Source organism: Balaenoptera acutorostrata, chromosome 9, assembly GCF_949987535.1.
Source record: "Balaenoptera acutorostrata chromosome 9, mBalAcu1.1, whole genome shotgun sequence".
In the NCBI taxonomy this organism is placed as follows: domain Eukaryota; kingdom Metazoa; phylum Chordata; class Mammalia; order Artiodactyla; family Balaenopteridae; genus Balaenoptera; species Balaenoptera acutorostrata.
The window spans coordinates 9,523,890-9,540,670 of NC_080072.1; the positions used below are offsets into that span (position 1 = coordinate 9,523,890).

General features: G+C 47.3%; 1 protein-coding gene across 5 annotated transcripts in view; it reads left to right on the top strand.

The window, feature by feature from the left end:
* The window catches only part of AHNAK (AHNAK nucleoprotein), a 124,724-nt gene that overhangs the window by 54,201 nt on the left and 53,742 nt on the right, over positions 1-16,781 (top strand). For 4 of the 5 annotated variants that reach the window (XM_057553170.1, XM_057553171.1, XM_057553172.1 and 1 more), the window contains exon 5: positions 4,024-4,123. In XM_057553170.1, coding sequence (XP_057409153.1) covers positions 4,024-4,123 — 100 coding nt within the window. Of the gene's footprint in view, positions 1-4,023; positions 4,124-13,880; positions 14,167-16,781 lie in introns of those variants that run through there. The other variant, XM_057553174.1, reaches the window with a different exon arrangement.

Genomic DNA, 16,781 nt, shown 5'->3' on the forward strand with positions numbered 1-16,781 from the left:
CTCACGTAGCTCCCAGCACAGTCAGGGCTGCTGGGCCTTGTTCTGGCGCCAGATGACACTTGAAGGGAGCGATGGTCTCCCCGCTTTTGGCCAAGGTGGAGCAACGCCTCCTCCTCCACGAGCTCCTTTCCTCTCTAATCTTACTTCCTTCCACTCACTTTCCTCTCACTCTCTGTCCCTCTGTCCCCCTACAGCCATCGTCATTCTAAGTGGCCCTGTGCAGGAAGGGAACTCTCCTTGGTAGCCCTGAGGACCCAGGCCTCCTAAACCAGACCAGAGCTTGGCTGTCCCTCCTTCCATACTTGGTTCTCAATCCCTTCACAAGGCCTGGGGAGTGGCACTGGAGCTGCCCAACTGCAGACACCTCTTCCTCTTTCCCTGGCCTAGAAGAGCTGACCCTGTCTCTGGGCATATTTTATCAACCCCCCCAGCTTCTCTCCCAGAGACACCGCCCCCTGCCGCCCCAAGGAAACGATGCCATAAACTCCCCTGGAATATAAACTTCCACGAAAGCAGATATTTTTAATATTCCCCAGAGTCTAGAACAGTGCCTGGCCCATAGTAGGTGCTCAATAAATATCTGTTGAATGAACCTCCTCTTGTTGAAGTAATTACAGCTGGTAAAATACTTCCAACCCTGATGGACACTCGATTGGGCAGGTAGACATTTTTAGAGCTAACATTTTCAAAGATTTAATTTTTAATTACACCTCATAGCAAGTCATTTTTATAAAAAATTTAAAAAAGGGCTGTTCTCCTTGTCCCAAGCCCACCTGCACGCTCCTCCATAGTGCTAACCACTGCCATAATCTTGGCATGCCCCCTGCAGACTTTGCTCGAAGCTTTTGGATATATCTGTAGTGTAACCCAGACATCTATAGTCTGGTGGGTTAAAAGAAATCATAAATAAGACCATAGCATATTGTTTTGCAATTTGCTTTTTTCCCCTTAACAATATGTTTTGGAGATGTTCTGTGTAGGTAAATACAGATCTGCTTCATTCTCCTTCACTGTTGTGAAATATTGCATAGCCTAGATGAAATATTGTATGTTGCATGTTGTTTCCCGTGTCTAGGAACATCCCGGCACATGCCATTTTGAGCACATGTACAAGGATTTCACTCAGATACTTAACAATGGAATTGCTGGGCGAAGGAGCACATGCGTTTAACATTCTAATAGCTGCTCCCAATCGCCCTCCCAAAAGGCAGTATCTATGTACATTATGGGTATGAAAGCCCCTGCTTTCTCTATACCCTTATTTGTTTTTATTGAGCTCTTTTATGTTTTACCAATCTGTTGGTCAAAAAAACATGATTTCATTGTTAAAATAAAAATTTCAGTTCAGTCTTCCTGGCCAGGAAACTGTGAGTGATTCACATTAGTAGCATAATAACATGTATAGTAATAACACTATTTAACCACTATGTGCTTTGTTACTATTTTACACGGAGTGAGTAACTAAGCCGGTCTCTACCCTGTTGCAGGGGAATCTCGTTATGTATCAGTTTTCTCCACACAGTTCACTGTACCTTTTAGATGTAAAACGCCAGCGTGTGGGGTCTTGGAGGGCCTCTGGGGAATGCCCCACCCAGCCCCCCATCCTCTCTTCTCTGGAATGGCTCCAATGAGTTCTTTGGCCACAGCCTGCCCTTCCTTCACGTCCGTTCCTGCCACACAGTGGTCATGCCCTGGAATGACGAAGCCAATTGTCTGGTCTGACACAGCAGTGCATTCTCTGCTCCCGGCCTCTGGGTTTCTCCTTTGATCAGCGTGGGACACGTCAGCAGAAGTCGTTGGTTTTGTCCCTTGCTTGACTTAGATGATACCAGGCCCATCTTCTGGTACATCAGAAGCTGTACCACCGGCTGGATCCTGTCTTAATCTTTTCCAAGCTCACACGTCATCTAGTACAATGTTTTCCACAGAGGAGTCCCTTTTATTTATTTTTTATTTGTTTTGGCCGCGGTGTGCAACATGCGGGATCTTAGTTCTCTGAGCAGTGATGGAACCCTGTGCCCCTGCAGTGGAAGCATGGAGTCTTAACCGCTGGACCGCCAGGGAAGTGCCGGGGGGTCCCTTTTAAAAGGAAAAGCTTTAAGAGCATTTAAATTTTTACACCATTTAATTTCATGACTCTTTCTCTTCCTCATCCCCACCTCGATGTCTTGGGTTCTTCTATTTTTCTCATCCTCTGTATTCAGGAAGACACCAAAATGGTGGCTGTGAAAGGATTTTTCTCCCTGAAAGTTTCCTCTGGGCACTGTTCTCTGTTACTAACAAGATACACGTTAGAATCACTTAGTGCCTTAATATTAATCTCTGGGGATTGAATTGGACTCACCACTCAGTACGGCTGGATTTAATAATGACTTCCTTCCGAGGTTTACATTTTTAGAGGGATCATAGGATTTTAAGGCAGGGTGACTTGTTCTGATGGTTTCAGATTAATTTCCCATTTGTATCAGATTAATTTCATATTTGTATCAGAAAACCATTTGCTTGATGATTTGATTATTTCCTTTCCTAAAGTCAATTGAAACCGAATTTGGTTTTTACCCCTTTATCCAGTCCAACTACTACAGAATCTTTGTTTTGCTAGTTTAGTAATATTATTCTCTTGTTTCTAAAGTGCTCTAGTTTTGGCTGTGAGTTTTGCCAACAGGACACTGCGAGGCAATCTATATAAGTAGCTAAGAACCATATTTTCTTCAGGATAACTTCTTCTTTTGGATATTTTGGTAACTTTGCCTTGGACTTTTTTTTTTCTTTCATATTTTCTAGTATATGCTGCGAAACATAAGTAGATGGTTTAATAGTTTTGAGTGTGGGTTCATGAACCAGGTGGCCTGTGTTCAAATCCCAGCTCTCTGACTTCCTAGCTGTGTGATCTTGGGCAAGTTACTTAAGCTCTCTGTGTCTCAGTTTTCATGTCAGTGGTTGTTAAAGAAATGCAAGTATCATTCAGTCGAAAAAATATTCCTTCCTTCCCTTCCTTCCTCCTCCCTCTCTCCCTCCCTCTCTCCCTCCCTTCCTTCCTTCCTTCCTTCCTTTCTTCCTTCTTCAGTCATCTATCCAAGCCACAGACTTTTCCAGAGTGCCTGGGACAATGTGCTAGGCTCTATAAACAGGGATACAAAGACAAATAATCCATGGTCTCGGCCCTTAGGAAAGTCTAATGAGGGATTTTCTTGTTACTTATGGTGAGGATAGAGCACCTGGAAGAAGAAAGCATGAATAAGAAAATTTACCAATTTGAAGTTGAAGATCCAGACTCATTCCATACATCAATCTCCAAGTTACTTTCTCCTGAGAAAGAGTAATTTCTTGGGATGATGTTCAACTTGAGCAAACACATGAAAAGAACAGCCTGTGGAAGCTATTGATAGTAACTCTGTTCTCCACAAACCGGTTTCCATGTTGTTGCCGGACAGGATTCCGGCATTGGCCAGGGAATCCCGTGCTCAGGTAGGCTTTCCTTCCTCAGGGGACCGCCTACTCTGAGATGGTGGTGACCCCTGCATTGGAGATCTACCACGTAGGCTTCAGGAACTCTTAGTGGAATTCAATCCACTGGTTAGAGCTCCTGCCGCATGGCATCCAGGTCAGTTGTGGTACAGAGAAAAGATGCACAGTGGATAGTAACTCACACCCTCCTTTCTACACATTCCTCACTTGACAGCATCTTGTTCCTCAGTATTGAATTGCACCTTATCTCTTTTCTTCTGCCACCGCCAAATCCTTGAGGCCAGGGACTGGGTCTGCCGTACTGATGAACCTGAGATGGCATTGTCCCCTTTGTACGAGGGTCACTGGACTTTCACAGAAGGATGTCTTTCAGCTGATGCCAGCTCCCTTCTTAAGATCCTGTTATCTCTTCTACAGTCAGAGCTTCCAAGTGATGGGGGGGCTGGACTGAGATGCGGTGGGGCGTAAACGTGGGGCCCCTCGTTTTTTTATATATTAGGCATTTGGGAAATGTTAATTGGTTGGGTGATTGGTAACAATCCTTGTCCTTGTTAGAATGCACCACAGCCATCAGCCCTGGAATGCAAAGACCAGAATAAACCTGAGGAAGCCACCAGCCAAGCCCGGGCAGAGTCAGTCTCCACTCCAAACACAGGTGAGAGGAGTTTCGTGGGGACCGAAAGAATGATAACTTTAATTGTAATAATGATACCTCCATCCAGACGTGAGGCTCATGGGAACCTCTGCAGATGACCCTGCCTCCCTGGACCAGAAGTCACACTCAGGAGAGAGCTGGCTCGGAACACCAGGGGCCCCGCCCCTTCCTCTCTAGGACCGAGAAATTCAAGTCTTCCTCTCTCCTTTCAGCTGTTTGAAAAGCCTGTGGAAAATGCACAGAAGAATACAGAAGAATAATTGACTCCTTCCAAAGGAGTCTCAAGGGTTTCTTTGTATGTAGGGCTGTTAACGTTTGTGGCATATGTGGAACCTTTACACGGCTTATAGGACAGTATCTGTTGAATTCAGGGTGGGGCAGAGACCAGAGACTTAGAACTTCAGGGTTAGTAGCTACTTCTAGTGAAGATCCACAGAGTTTAGGAAAAAGTATTTTGGATCCCGTAAAGGAAATGCTTTCTCCGGAGGGGAGACGCCCACATGAAGGGGGAGATGAGAGGAAGAAGTAACTGTGGGAAGTGGAAATCCTGGTCATAAGGATCTTAATTTGGGCCGTAGTCAGGTTTGGGGCTTACTGTATTTGAGGTAGTTGCGAACGTTTAAAAATCAGGAGATTTCCGGAAAATCGGGAATGTATTCAAGAGGAATAGCCTAGCTTCTCTTGAAATGTTGACATCTTCACCCAGCCTGCATGTCACATGGCGCCACCAGCTGGAGCAGTCACTGTTGTCACTGGGGAATTGGGGTTTCCTGTCCCTTCGCCCCCGCAGACGCCCCACCCCCCCACCTCCTCCATCCCGGCATTAGCCGTGGCTCCGAGGCTAATCCCTCCAGGGGTTCTGTGCATACCTTTCCCTCACCTCCCTCAGTCACCCCTGCTCTCCTCGGCACCCCACCTCTGTCTTGGCATCTCCTTTCAGCAGATACATATGCTCTCGCCCTTCCCCGTTTAAAGCAACCCTCCTTCAGCCCCTCCCCCCCTTCTTGCCGTGGTGTTGTCCTTGAAGAGCCGACCTGCTTGAAAAGGTTGCCTGCTTTCTCTATCACCTCTTCCTCTTGCCAGTGCCCCACCCACTGCCATGGGGCTTCCCCCGTCTCCCCCCAGACCTGTTCTTGCTCAGCCTTCCTTCTGCCCAGGGTAGTCTCGGGGCGCTTGGTGCTGTGTCCTCTCCCTCCTGGAATCCCCCTCCTCCCTTGGCTTAGTGATTTCTCTCTTTTTTCTTTTTCTTTTTTTTTTTGGCCTCACTGCACAGCTTGCGGGATCTCACTTCCCCGACCAGGGACTGAACCCAGGCCGCAGCCGTGAAAGTGCTGAGTCCTAACCACTGGACCGCTAGAGAATTCCCTAGTGATTTCTCTTTTGTCTGCATGGTTAGGACCACTTTGCCCCCTCTTCCCAGGCCCCTCATGGCCCCCTCTCTTCCCACGAGCTCACAAATAGCAGAATTTCCCGAGGACCTGTCCTGGGCTCTTTATTTTTCTTGCTCTGGACTCTCTGGGCAACCTCTTGGGGCCGCTGATTCTCAAGCCTGTTTTCCAGCACTGGGCGCACCTCCGCCTCCCCTCACCCTACCAGCCGGACCCCCGTCGAGTTTTCTCTGTCTCTGATCAGCTCTGTAACCATCTGGTCGCCACACCAGCACCCCCTCTCCTTAACATCCCTGACATCTTAGGTTTTCATTATTTACTGCAGTCGCCACCATTATTTACTGGTCCGCCTGTCTTAGACCTTTTCCTCCACAGAGGGAGTGAGCTTTAAGTAGAGGCCAGTCTAAAATAAAAATCGGATCATGTTACTCCCCTGCTTATAATTCTTCAGAGGCTCCTCTTGGCTTTCAGGGTGAAGTTCATGTCTTTGCCTGAGCACCCAAGGCTGCCATGACCTGCTTCCATTTCAGCACCCATGGCTTTCCCATGTGCACCTTTCGCCCCAGGCATACCAAAGTGCTTGCTGATACCCAAATTCATGATGTTGGTCCCTGCTCCTGTCTTCACAATTCTCCCCCACACTCTTTCTGCCCCCCGTTTTTCTGGGCCTTTGAGTCACTACCTCAGACCCCTTGAGCCTCTGGGTCTGGGCTCAGTGCCCTCCTGTGGTGTCGGGCACCCCCATTTCAACTCCCACAGTACTGGGCTTCTGCTAGACTTCACATCCCCTGGGGACCCGGGAAGGTCCCCTGCACAGCATGCCTGGCACATAAAATAGAGAGATGATGGCAGGAGCTTCTGGCTGGCTTCCCAGCACTCACGTGGCTGCATACTCCTCTCTCGTCCTTTTGGGAGCAGCTTCTAGCCTCTCACAGTGTTTGCGTTTCCAACGCAGCACTTTTTTCTAGTACGAGGTACTTCAACATTTATTAAGTGTCTTAAGATTTAAAGATGATTGGGATTTGACCCCTTTCCCCAAAGGACTTGTTATACACTGGATGCATCACATCTATTCATTCAGTAAGCATTTACCAACAGCCAGCACAGAAGGAGGTAGAATTCATGCAGCCAGCCACGGGGATTCACATAAAGTCTGCGGAGCTTAGAAGAACTTGCTGTGGCTTTTCATCTTCACAAGCTTTGCTTTAAACGGCAGGAGAAAGATTACAGCTATCCTTGCTGGGACTCCTCTACTGGCCAGGTCACAGGCTTTTCCCTGATCACAAATGTTTCCTTTGAAACCTTCTTTCATGGCCCTCACTTTCATGGACTTTGAAGTCGGAATTTCATGTAAACGTGACTTCAGCAGAAACGAACATTTCCTGCCCCTGCCATTGGCCTCTGGCTTTCTCTACTTCAGCTTCTCAAGAGGATTCTGCCGTGTCCCTTAATAGTTAAAAAACAGAACAGAGCTTGGGGTCGGCTTTCTCACAGCAACACTTGCTGTCAGCTGTTGTCATAAAGAGCCATTTTGGTAAATAAGCAGAAAATCAGTGCGTTTGATCAGAGAGCCATGGCTGGACTTTGAGATAAGACTGTGACGTTCAGACCAGTGGGGCTTTTGCTCAAGACATCTCTCTGGCCACGTGGTGTCTTAAGTGCCTAAGAGGGTTTTGAAAGATGAAATGCTGGAAAGTTGAATCTATAAATGTCCACCCCCAAAGTCACAATGTTTGCACATCACACTGTCTGGCATTGGGAGCTGGGTAGCCTAGTGGTTAAGAGCTCCACTCCAGAACTGGACTGCCGGGGTTTCAATCCTGTTTCTGCTACTCTAACCTTCTGATGGGACGGGTTCTTGTTTCCCCATTTGTGAAATCAGGATGATTAGAGCATTTCCCTTGTGTGGTGGTTGTGAGGATTAAGCCAGTAAGTAGCTGTGCAGGGCTTAGACACAGAGTAAGTACTCAGTAATGTGAGCTCTTGTAATTATGCCCCTTTATCAGCTTCACACAGGATGTTAAGCACGATGACTTTCTCTGGGTCACCAAAGCCGTCATCAGATCTCCCCACCTTTGGTGGTTCACAGCATCCCTGCTCCCGTTGTTTCAATCTTCTTTGCTTCTCTGGCCGTCTTATTCAAGTCCTCTCTCTCTCTCTCTCTCTCTTTTTTTTTGGCTGTGCTGCGTGGTTTGTGGGATCTTAGTTTCCCGATCAGGGATCCAACCTGGGCCCCTGGCAGTGAGGGCACCGAGCCCTAACCACTGGACCACCAGGGAATTCCCAGTCGTATCTCTTTCATATTGTTCTTTCTGCCTGGAATCGGTTTCTATTTCACCTCTGCCCCTCCCCCAGTGCTCTGTCTCTCCCTGTTGAAGCCCTCTTGGTGGATTGGGTGCAGATATTCCTGCAACCACCACTAACCATGGGGAAACTCTAGGATGATGTTTTCTTTTTTTTTTTGAGTTTATATTTATAAATCTCTAAAGCCTTTATTTATTTATTTATTTATTTTGTGCACATTCGGGATCTTAGTTCCCTGATCAGGGATCAAACCTGTGGCCCCTGCAGTGGAAGTGTGGAGTCTTAACCACTGGACTTCCAGGGAAGTCCCTCTAAAGCCTTATAGAGCCCTTGCCAGTGGACTAACCTGTGAGATTGCCATCTATTTTTTTTTAATTGTAAAATATACATAAGATATAGCGTTTTAACCATTTTTAGGTGTACAGTTCAGTGGCATTAAGTACATTCACATTGTTGTGCACTCATCACCATTCTCTGTCCCCAGAACACTTTCATCTTCCCAAACAGAAGCTCTGTTCCCATTAAGCAACAACTTCCCCTTTTCTCCCTCCAGTTCCTGGCAACCACGATTCTGTTTTCTGTCTCTATGAATTTAACTACGTTAGGTGCCTCATATTGGTGGAGTCATACATTTGTCCTTTTTAAAAAAAAAATTATTTTATTCATTTACTATTTTTGGCTGCGTTGGGTCTTCATTGCTGCACGCGGGCCTTCTCTAGTTGCGGCGAGAGGGGGCTACTCTTTGTTGCGGTGCGAGGGCTTCTCATTGCGGTGGCTTCTCTTGTTGTGGAGCACGGGCTCTAGGCACGTGGGCTTCAGTAGTTGTGGCTCGCGGGCTCTAGAGCGCAGGCTCAGTAGTTGCGGCGCACGAGCTTAGTTGCTCCGCGGCATGTGGGATCTTCCCGGACCAGGGCTTGAACCCGTGTCCCCTACATTGGCAGGCGGATTCTTAACCACTGCGCCACCGGGGAAGCCCCATACATTTGTCCTTTGATGGCTGGCTTACTTCACATAGCATAATGTCCTCAAGGTACATCCATGCTGTAGCATGTGTCAGAACTTCCTTTCTTCTATAGGCTGAATTGTATGTATAGGTCACATTTTGCTTATCCAGTCATCTGTCAATGGACATTTGAGTTGTTTCCACTTTTTGGCTATTGTGAATGGCACTGCCACGAACATTGGTGCACAAGTATGAGTCCCTGCTTTCAATTCTTTTGGGTGTTATACCCTGTGGTGGAATTGTGGGATCATATGGTCCATCTCTTATGCAAGGTTGACTTTATAAATCAAGATCAGAGCTTGAACACCTGGTGGGAAAATTTTCTCTTTACCTCCCTTCTCCCCCACCCCCACCCCACCCCAGGCCCTCCCACAGACTTTATCTCCATCAATGTCAACTCTACCCTCAGGTGCTTCAGGCTAAAACTCTGGTGTCATCTTGGACTTCTCGAATTCTTTTACAGCTCATGTTTAGACAATGAGCAACTCCCATCGGCTCCATCTTCCCTATCCAGAATTGAGTCACTTCTCCCCAGCCCGAACGTTGCTGCCGGATCCAGGCCACCACACCTCTCATCTGGATTATGACAATTGTTTCCTAACTGCTCTCCCTGTTTCAGTCTTGGTTCCCCTCTGGTCTCTTCTGAGCACAGCAATAGGTTCAACCCTTTAAAAACATTAGTCAAATAATGTCATTCCTCATTCCAGCATCTCACTCCCCATCTCACTCGAGGCAAAGTTTAAGTGCTTGCAAAGGACTGTTGGCCCTCACTGCTCTTCTGACCCTACCTCTCCTTCTCTCATCAGCTCAGGCCACAAGTGTCCCCTTGCTGTTCCGCCTCAGGGCTTTTGAGTTTGCGGAGAACTATGCCTAGAATGTTCTTCCCTTGACAAACTCTTCGCCTTCCAATGTCACCTCTCTAGAGATCCCTTCTCTGAAAACTTACTTAAAGTAACAAGCCCTTGCTCTCCTGATTCCAGGCATCACCCATGCCTTTTACCCACTTACTTATCACTGTCTGACACATATTCACTCCCTAATCTGTTCCTTTCCTTCCTCCTCACTAGAATGTAAGCTTCATGATGTCAGGGGCTTTGTTTGGTTTCCTGTCATATCCTCAGTGCCTGTAACAGTGCCAGGCACGCACTAGGTGCTCAATTAGTATCTGTTCAATGAATGGATGGATGGTGCTTTGAGGTCCCCACCTTAACGGCCCACAGATGTTCCTAGTCTCTGAGAGTTATGCAGACGTATGAAAGTCCCATGGCTACCAGGCTCCAGTCTCATCCTTCTGGCCCAGGGCGGCTTCAAAATGAAGCAAACTGGGTTGATCACTTTTTGCAGCTCCCTTTCGCCTTAATAGTTCTTGTAAATGCCCCGATCACTGCAAGGATTTATCCTGTAACACACAGCCCTTCAAAAACCTGTGCCGTATTTGAGTTCCCCAAACTGGACTCTGTGGGTATCTTCTCAGGGGCTCAAAGAGTCTACACAAATCAAAGAGTGTTTTTACATTTTGATGACAATCTGAGGGGGAAAAAGGCAACAAATTCTTGGTCTTTTGATGACTGCCTTACAGCTGAGGAGTGTCGTATAAGTGGTTCCAGGGTGGTTGCATTTGCGTGTGTGGTATTCTTGGTGCCCAGGGATGCCCTGAATAGATCGTCTTTAATTTTTATTTGTTCAAACTGGGGTCACTGGTTCGTGGATGTCTTCTTGTAAATCCATGATAATGTTTTTCCCCTGTAAACGTGTCTGAAAGAGATATATTCAGACTGCACAGCTAATAACCATGAGCTACTGTGCAGGCTGAAATAAAACACCAGACTAGAAATCTTCCAGGCTTCAGGCCTCAATTTTACATGGGTCTGAGTCAGCCTAGGGCAACAGGGTATGAAGCAGAGGCAAGAATATTGGTCTTAGTGTCAGGAGACTGGAGGTGGCACCAATCTCGGTCTCTGAACTAACCGTGTGACCCTGGGTTTGTCGGCCCGCCTTTGTGGGTTTCATTCTTCCTCTATAAAATGAACCAGAGAATCTGAGTCTCTTCCAACTCTGACACTCTCTTTTGTGAGATATGTTGGGGAGAAATGCCCACTTGGACACCAGGAAAAATACATTGTTGGCACCAAACCCTGGTGCCAACAGGACTGGCCATGAGGATAATAGTGACATTTACTGAGGTGTCCATTCAAGGCTCGTCTTCTCTGAGTGGACTTTGCTGAGGATTCTACCCAGAAATCACACCTCCTTCTCTATCCTATTTACCCTAGTTGATTTTTCTTCATATTCTTCTCCTGTGCTTTTGAGGAAATCTGACCTTTATTAAGTTTATTTCTTATTATCTGTCTTCTCCTTCTAAAAGTAAAATCTATAAGGGGGAGTTTTTTGTGTGTGTGCAAGACTGTGCTCCAGTGCCTTGGAATGGTGTCTGTCCCTTAGTGGGTACCTGATCAACATTTTCTGAATGATTTGGGCACCTCCTCTGCTTTGGGTCCTGTGCAAGGTGCTTTACATTTTAATCAATAAGTGCATGAAGTAGTATTATTATTAGCCTTGTGTATTGGCTGAGAAAACTGAGGCTTCACAAAAACCAGGTAACTTGCCTGTAAGTGTCAGAGCTGAAACTTAAACCTGGGTAAGTTGCACACCTTGTTGTATTCATCCCTAGCTTTGGCACCTCTCAGCCAGGAGGGCTCTAGCGCCAAATGCGTGAAGCAGAGATGAGCTATTCTGTGGCTCTGTTTTTTTTCCTTCTTTTGTGCAGCTCTGTGTACGGGGAAGGGGAAATTAAACTCTCATTTATTGAAGAGACTATCTTTTTCCCATTGTATAGTCTTGGCTCCTTTGTTGTAAGTTAATTAACCATAAATGCATGGTTTAATTTCTGGGCTCTCTATTCTGTTCCATTGATCTATGTGTCTGTTTTATGCCAATACCGTACTGTTTTGATTACTACAGCTTTGTAATATGGTTTAAAACCGGGAAGTGCGATGCCTCCAACTTTCTTCCTTCTCAAGATTTCTTTGGTTATTCGGAGACTTTTGTGATTCCATAAAAATTTGGGGATTTTTTTTTTCTATTTCTGAGAAAAATGCCTTTGGAATTTTGATGGGGATTGCTTTGAATCTATAGAGTGCTTTGGGTAGTATTGATGGAAATCAAACTCTCAGAGTCCTCCTTGACTGCCTTTGCTTGCTCTGACTGTACAAAGAACTCACTGTGCAGAATTGCAGAACTGGGTGGTTTGTTAGCTATCCTCTGGTTCCACCAATCCCTTCATTTTAAAGTGGAAGAAATGGAGACCTGAAACAGCTGAGTGCTGCATAACTCCCGTATTGTCTTGATCTATGGACTGATTCATGAGCTTTCAGTGGTTTGGTTGGTAAACCAGAAGGCCCTTGGCAGCAAGGCTGGGAGCCTGCACAGCGTCAGGGGCCCACCCCACCTTGATACAATGGCCATCTGCTGGCCCCTTGGGCCCTGGGCCTTTGGGGTCTTCTGTTACTTGGGTGCTGTTCAGTTTCCAGGGAGCAGACACTGGCTGAGGGCCCTGCCTCTGGTCAGACCACCCCCCAGACAGTGCTTCTTGATGTGAAAACCATGTCTGTCAAAATATCATCTTCTTGGTGTTCAAATGTTCCAGGAGGATGGGTTTCAGGACCATTCTGTGGGCATTTTCATGTCTTCCTGTTCCTGACACTTTGTCCCTATCTTTTTCCTCCTGGGTCTCTTAGGGGTTAAATGCTACCAGGAAGAAGCAGGGCAAGTTCTCCCCCTTACGCTGCAAGTAAAGAATGAGGAATAGTTTATGTTCATGAATAAGCTATTGCTTATTGATGTTCTGATCACAGATAAAATGTTCTTGTTCCTGTTTGTTACACATGAAATTGCAGCAAACAGTACAAGACTGACTATAATTAAGTACTTGAATGATGTGGTCTCTATTATACCAGGTGTAGAAGTTCAGGGGAAAGAGTCTTGGAGAGGGATGAAATGGTCAGGTAATAATAAAAATGAAATAAGAACTAACCCTTATCAAGTGCTTTCTATGTGTCGGGCACAATACAAATGCTTTACATGACTTAACTCATTTAATCTTCACAATAACCCTGTGAACCCTGTTCATCTCCATTTTCCAGTGGAGGAACCTGAGGCACAGAAAGATTAAGTAATTTGTTCAAAGTCATGCAGAGCTGGAAGGGCAAAGCCAGGATTTGAATCCAGACAGCCTTGCTCCGGGTCTTTTCTCTTAAATACTGCACCCAGTGGCCTTGATGAAGGCTTTGTGAAGGAGATGAGACTTGAGCTGGACCTTGAAGAAGGAAAGGTCTGACAGCGTGGGGACATATCTGAGTGATGGAGTGGGCATGGCAGACCCCAACAGGGAGGAAGGGACTGGCCTCACTCGGCAGAGCGCATGTACTGGGGAGCAGCAGGGAAGACGGCGGGGCAGTAAGTTGGGAACAGGTTATAAAAGGTCTTAGCATCTAGTCAGAGGGTTTAGACTTGATCTGGAAGGACCCAGCCTTTGAAGTGTGCTGAAGGATGACTTGCTAGAAGCAGAGGTTTGGGGAGGTTTTTTTGGTGGCAGTGGTAGGTCTGAGGGTAGGAGGTGCGGAGGCAGGAACGAGGCGCTGGAGGGTCGAGCCTAGAATGCTGGTCTCAGCTGGGCCAGCTTGGGAGGGAAGATGCACGCAGAGTGGGAAAGATGGGGGACAGACCGGAAGGGCTCTCACCACCTGAGATCACCATGATGCAGTGACATTCGGGGCAAGCAGGGGCCCCCGCACCCCAGAGCTGCACACACCTGGCCCAGGAGTGGAGGGGCTTCGGGCCAGTGGCTGCCCCAACACTAAGAAGTATGCCTGAACTGCCCCGCATCTGTCTGCCCTGCTCCATCCTCAGAGCACAAAAGGTCTGCGCTTCCCCTGCACCCTCCAAGTCCTGCACACCTTTCTCGTGGCCACCCCAACCCAGGACCCCACAGGGAGGGGAATTGTGGAAATTCCACATACAGAGCAGATTCACTTTTCTTTCATTCTTCTCTTTTCCTCCTCAGCGATTTGACTGAAAGGACTTCCACAGATGCAGCATAAATTTTCTCAGTGAATCAGTTGTAGCCAAACATCATATCTGAGGATCTCCCACCCTCCCTGCAAGTTCTTAATAAATCTCACCTCTTCTCTGAACTTCCTGAAGTTTCATCTGTGCCACTCGCATCCGGGGCACGTGGTTTTCTACAGCTGCATCTTCTGTACTAGTTTGCTTGGGCCTCCAGGACAAAGTGCCATCGACCAGATGGCTGAACAACAGACATTTGTTTTTTCACAAACCTGGAGGCTAGAAGTCCAAGATGGAGGTGTGGTAGCGTGGGTTTCTCGAGGCCCCTCTCCTTGGCTTATAAATGATGGTCTTTTCCTGTCTCCACGTGGTCGTCCCTCTGTAACCGTCTGTGACCTTATTTCCTCTTGTTATAAGGACACCGGTCCTATGGGGTTAGGGCCCACCCTAATGATCTTATTTTAACTTAACTGCTTCTTTAAAGACCATCTTCAAATACAGTCACTTTCTGAGGTACTGGAGGTACTTATACATGTGAATTTGGGGGGCAGGGGACAAATTCAGCCCATAACACCTTCCTTCTCATCCAAGTTACCTCAGGGTGAAGGGTCAGCCCAGCAACTACCCAGGCTGCGCTGTTCTTACATCCAGTCCCTCATGGGAGACAGCCTCTGGGCTTTTCTGTGAAGGGTGTTATTTACTGAGGTCCGGTTTCCTTCGCAGTGTTGCCCTTCTCCAGGCCAGGAGCGTTTCTCCATGCAGGCATTCCAACTTGTTCAGATCAGAAAGTAGTAAATCCAGGGGAGATTTTTTTTTTTTTTTTTTTTTACTGTGTGCAGAATTCCTGGCATAGCAGAGAGCTCAGGAAGGAAAGCCCTCTTTGGGGCCAGAGATCAAGGCTTTGGAGGCTTAACCCTTTGAGAAAGGGTTAGGCCCTCCTCTCACTAATCCTGTTTGCTTGATTAGCCTCTGAATTGATGTACGTAGAATGATGCACTTTGTCACAACCAATGATTTAATGTAACCCTTGAGCTTTTTTTTCTCCCACCCTTAGAGTATCAGTCACTGGGGGATCTAGAAAGGAGTAGAGAGGCAAGATTGGCAAAGGGGAGGGTTCTGTGGCTCTCAGGGTCCAGGACAGGCCACTGGGTCCAGTCTGCTCCCCCAGCGGGCACCAGTGGGGGCCAGAGGGCTGCCTGCCTGGCAGGAAGGGGGGCGTCTGGGCGAGGCAAGGCTTCCCAAGCCCTGCCTACTGTCCTCTTGCTGGAAATGGGGAGAGAGCGGGTGACAGCCTTCTACAGATCTGGCAGAATCAAGCCACAAGGGCACCGGGCATCTTACTCCCCCTTCTCTGGATTCCAGCTCCCAGGCACCTGCCAAAGTTGCCATCTTTTTTTATTAAAGTGAAAAACACTTCACTGAAGTGAAATATTCGAGATACGAATATTCTCCAAAGCCATTTTGGAAAATTTTCAAGAATAGTTTCTTAGGCAAAACAGGGAAAAGGGCAATATTGCACGCAGGGCTGGATCACCCACTTGGAAAGCCAGTTCTAGAAAGAGGACTTTGATTTTATGCTACGGCTTCATGCAGAGGGAAGGAAGGGAGCGGGAGGGTTGGGTTGGAGGGCTGGAGGCTTGGCCCTTCTCCAGGGTGTCCTCCTTGGCACGTGACAGGCCCTTGGGGAGACACTTTAATAAAGGGGTTGCGAGCAGCCTGGCAGCCTTCTGACCCTCCTGGTACCCAAGACAAAAGTGTTGGCCTGATGTGACTCTTTAGGTAATTTCCTAGCACATTTACCCCTTTACAGACCCCAAACGATGCAAGTAAATGGATCTCTTGAAAAAAAATAATGGTATTAAAAACATCCAACTATCTTATTACGGTAAGTGCTGAAGTAGATGCGCTTTGTAATCTTAGCTGTCGACATTAGTGAAACACTTTTATCCCCAAAGGCCTGGGAGGTATTATTTTAAAGCTATTTTTGTACTAGTGTAGACTTTCTTCTTTTCTAAACATGGCTAGTGGTGGTCAATTTGGGAAAAGTAAAAGAGGAGAAAAAAAGAAAAGAAGAGGCACTTTCCTACCAGTGCTCTCCTAAGGTCTAGAAGCTGGTAGAAATGGCCCGAGTGAGAGCTGAACCAAGTGCCCTGGGTCGGTGGCGGAGGCCGGGAGGAGCAGTGGCAGGACTGGAGGGGTCCAGCTTTGGTGTGAGGAGGCCTTGGGGCCTGCCCCGCCCCTCCCAGCCCCTGGGCTTTTGCTGGGAGAAATGGAATGTGTGTGCGAATCGGACCTGCCAAGCCAAGGCCTCTGAGAAGTCAGGAACCTCCTTACCTGTTGTCAGATGTTGTTTCTGGCAGGTTACTCTTCAGAGGCCTGAGCATGGGGGAAGGGAGACCCCCGCGGTGTGCAGGCGCTGGGACTTGAGGGATGACTGAGGGCAGGTCCCGGCTCAGCTTGGTACCCAGGCTGCTCAGTAAGCGTTTGTGGACCGACTGTCAAGTTCACTTTTGCTGGGCAGCTCCCACACTCCTGGCACTTTGTATTCCTCATCTCGTGTAATCCGCACAAGAACAGGTGAGGAAAGTCTCATGTCCATTTCCAGACAAGGGACTTTGGGATCTGTACGTTCTGTGACTTGACTGAGGTCGCACAGCTAAGAGGCCATGACATTCCCGGCTCTCATGCTGAGGGGGCATAAGAACTACTGGGGAGCTGGTTAAAAACGTGGGTTTCCCTGCACCACTCTCAAGATTCTGATTTTGTCACAGCATTTTTTTAAAATTGTGGTAAAATATACAGAATAGAAAATTTACCGTTTAACCATTTTGAGTGCATAGTTCAGTGGCATTAAGTACATTCACAGTGTTCTGCAGCCATCACCACCAACCATCTCCAG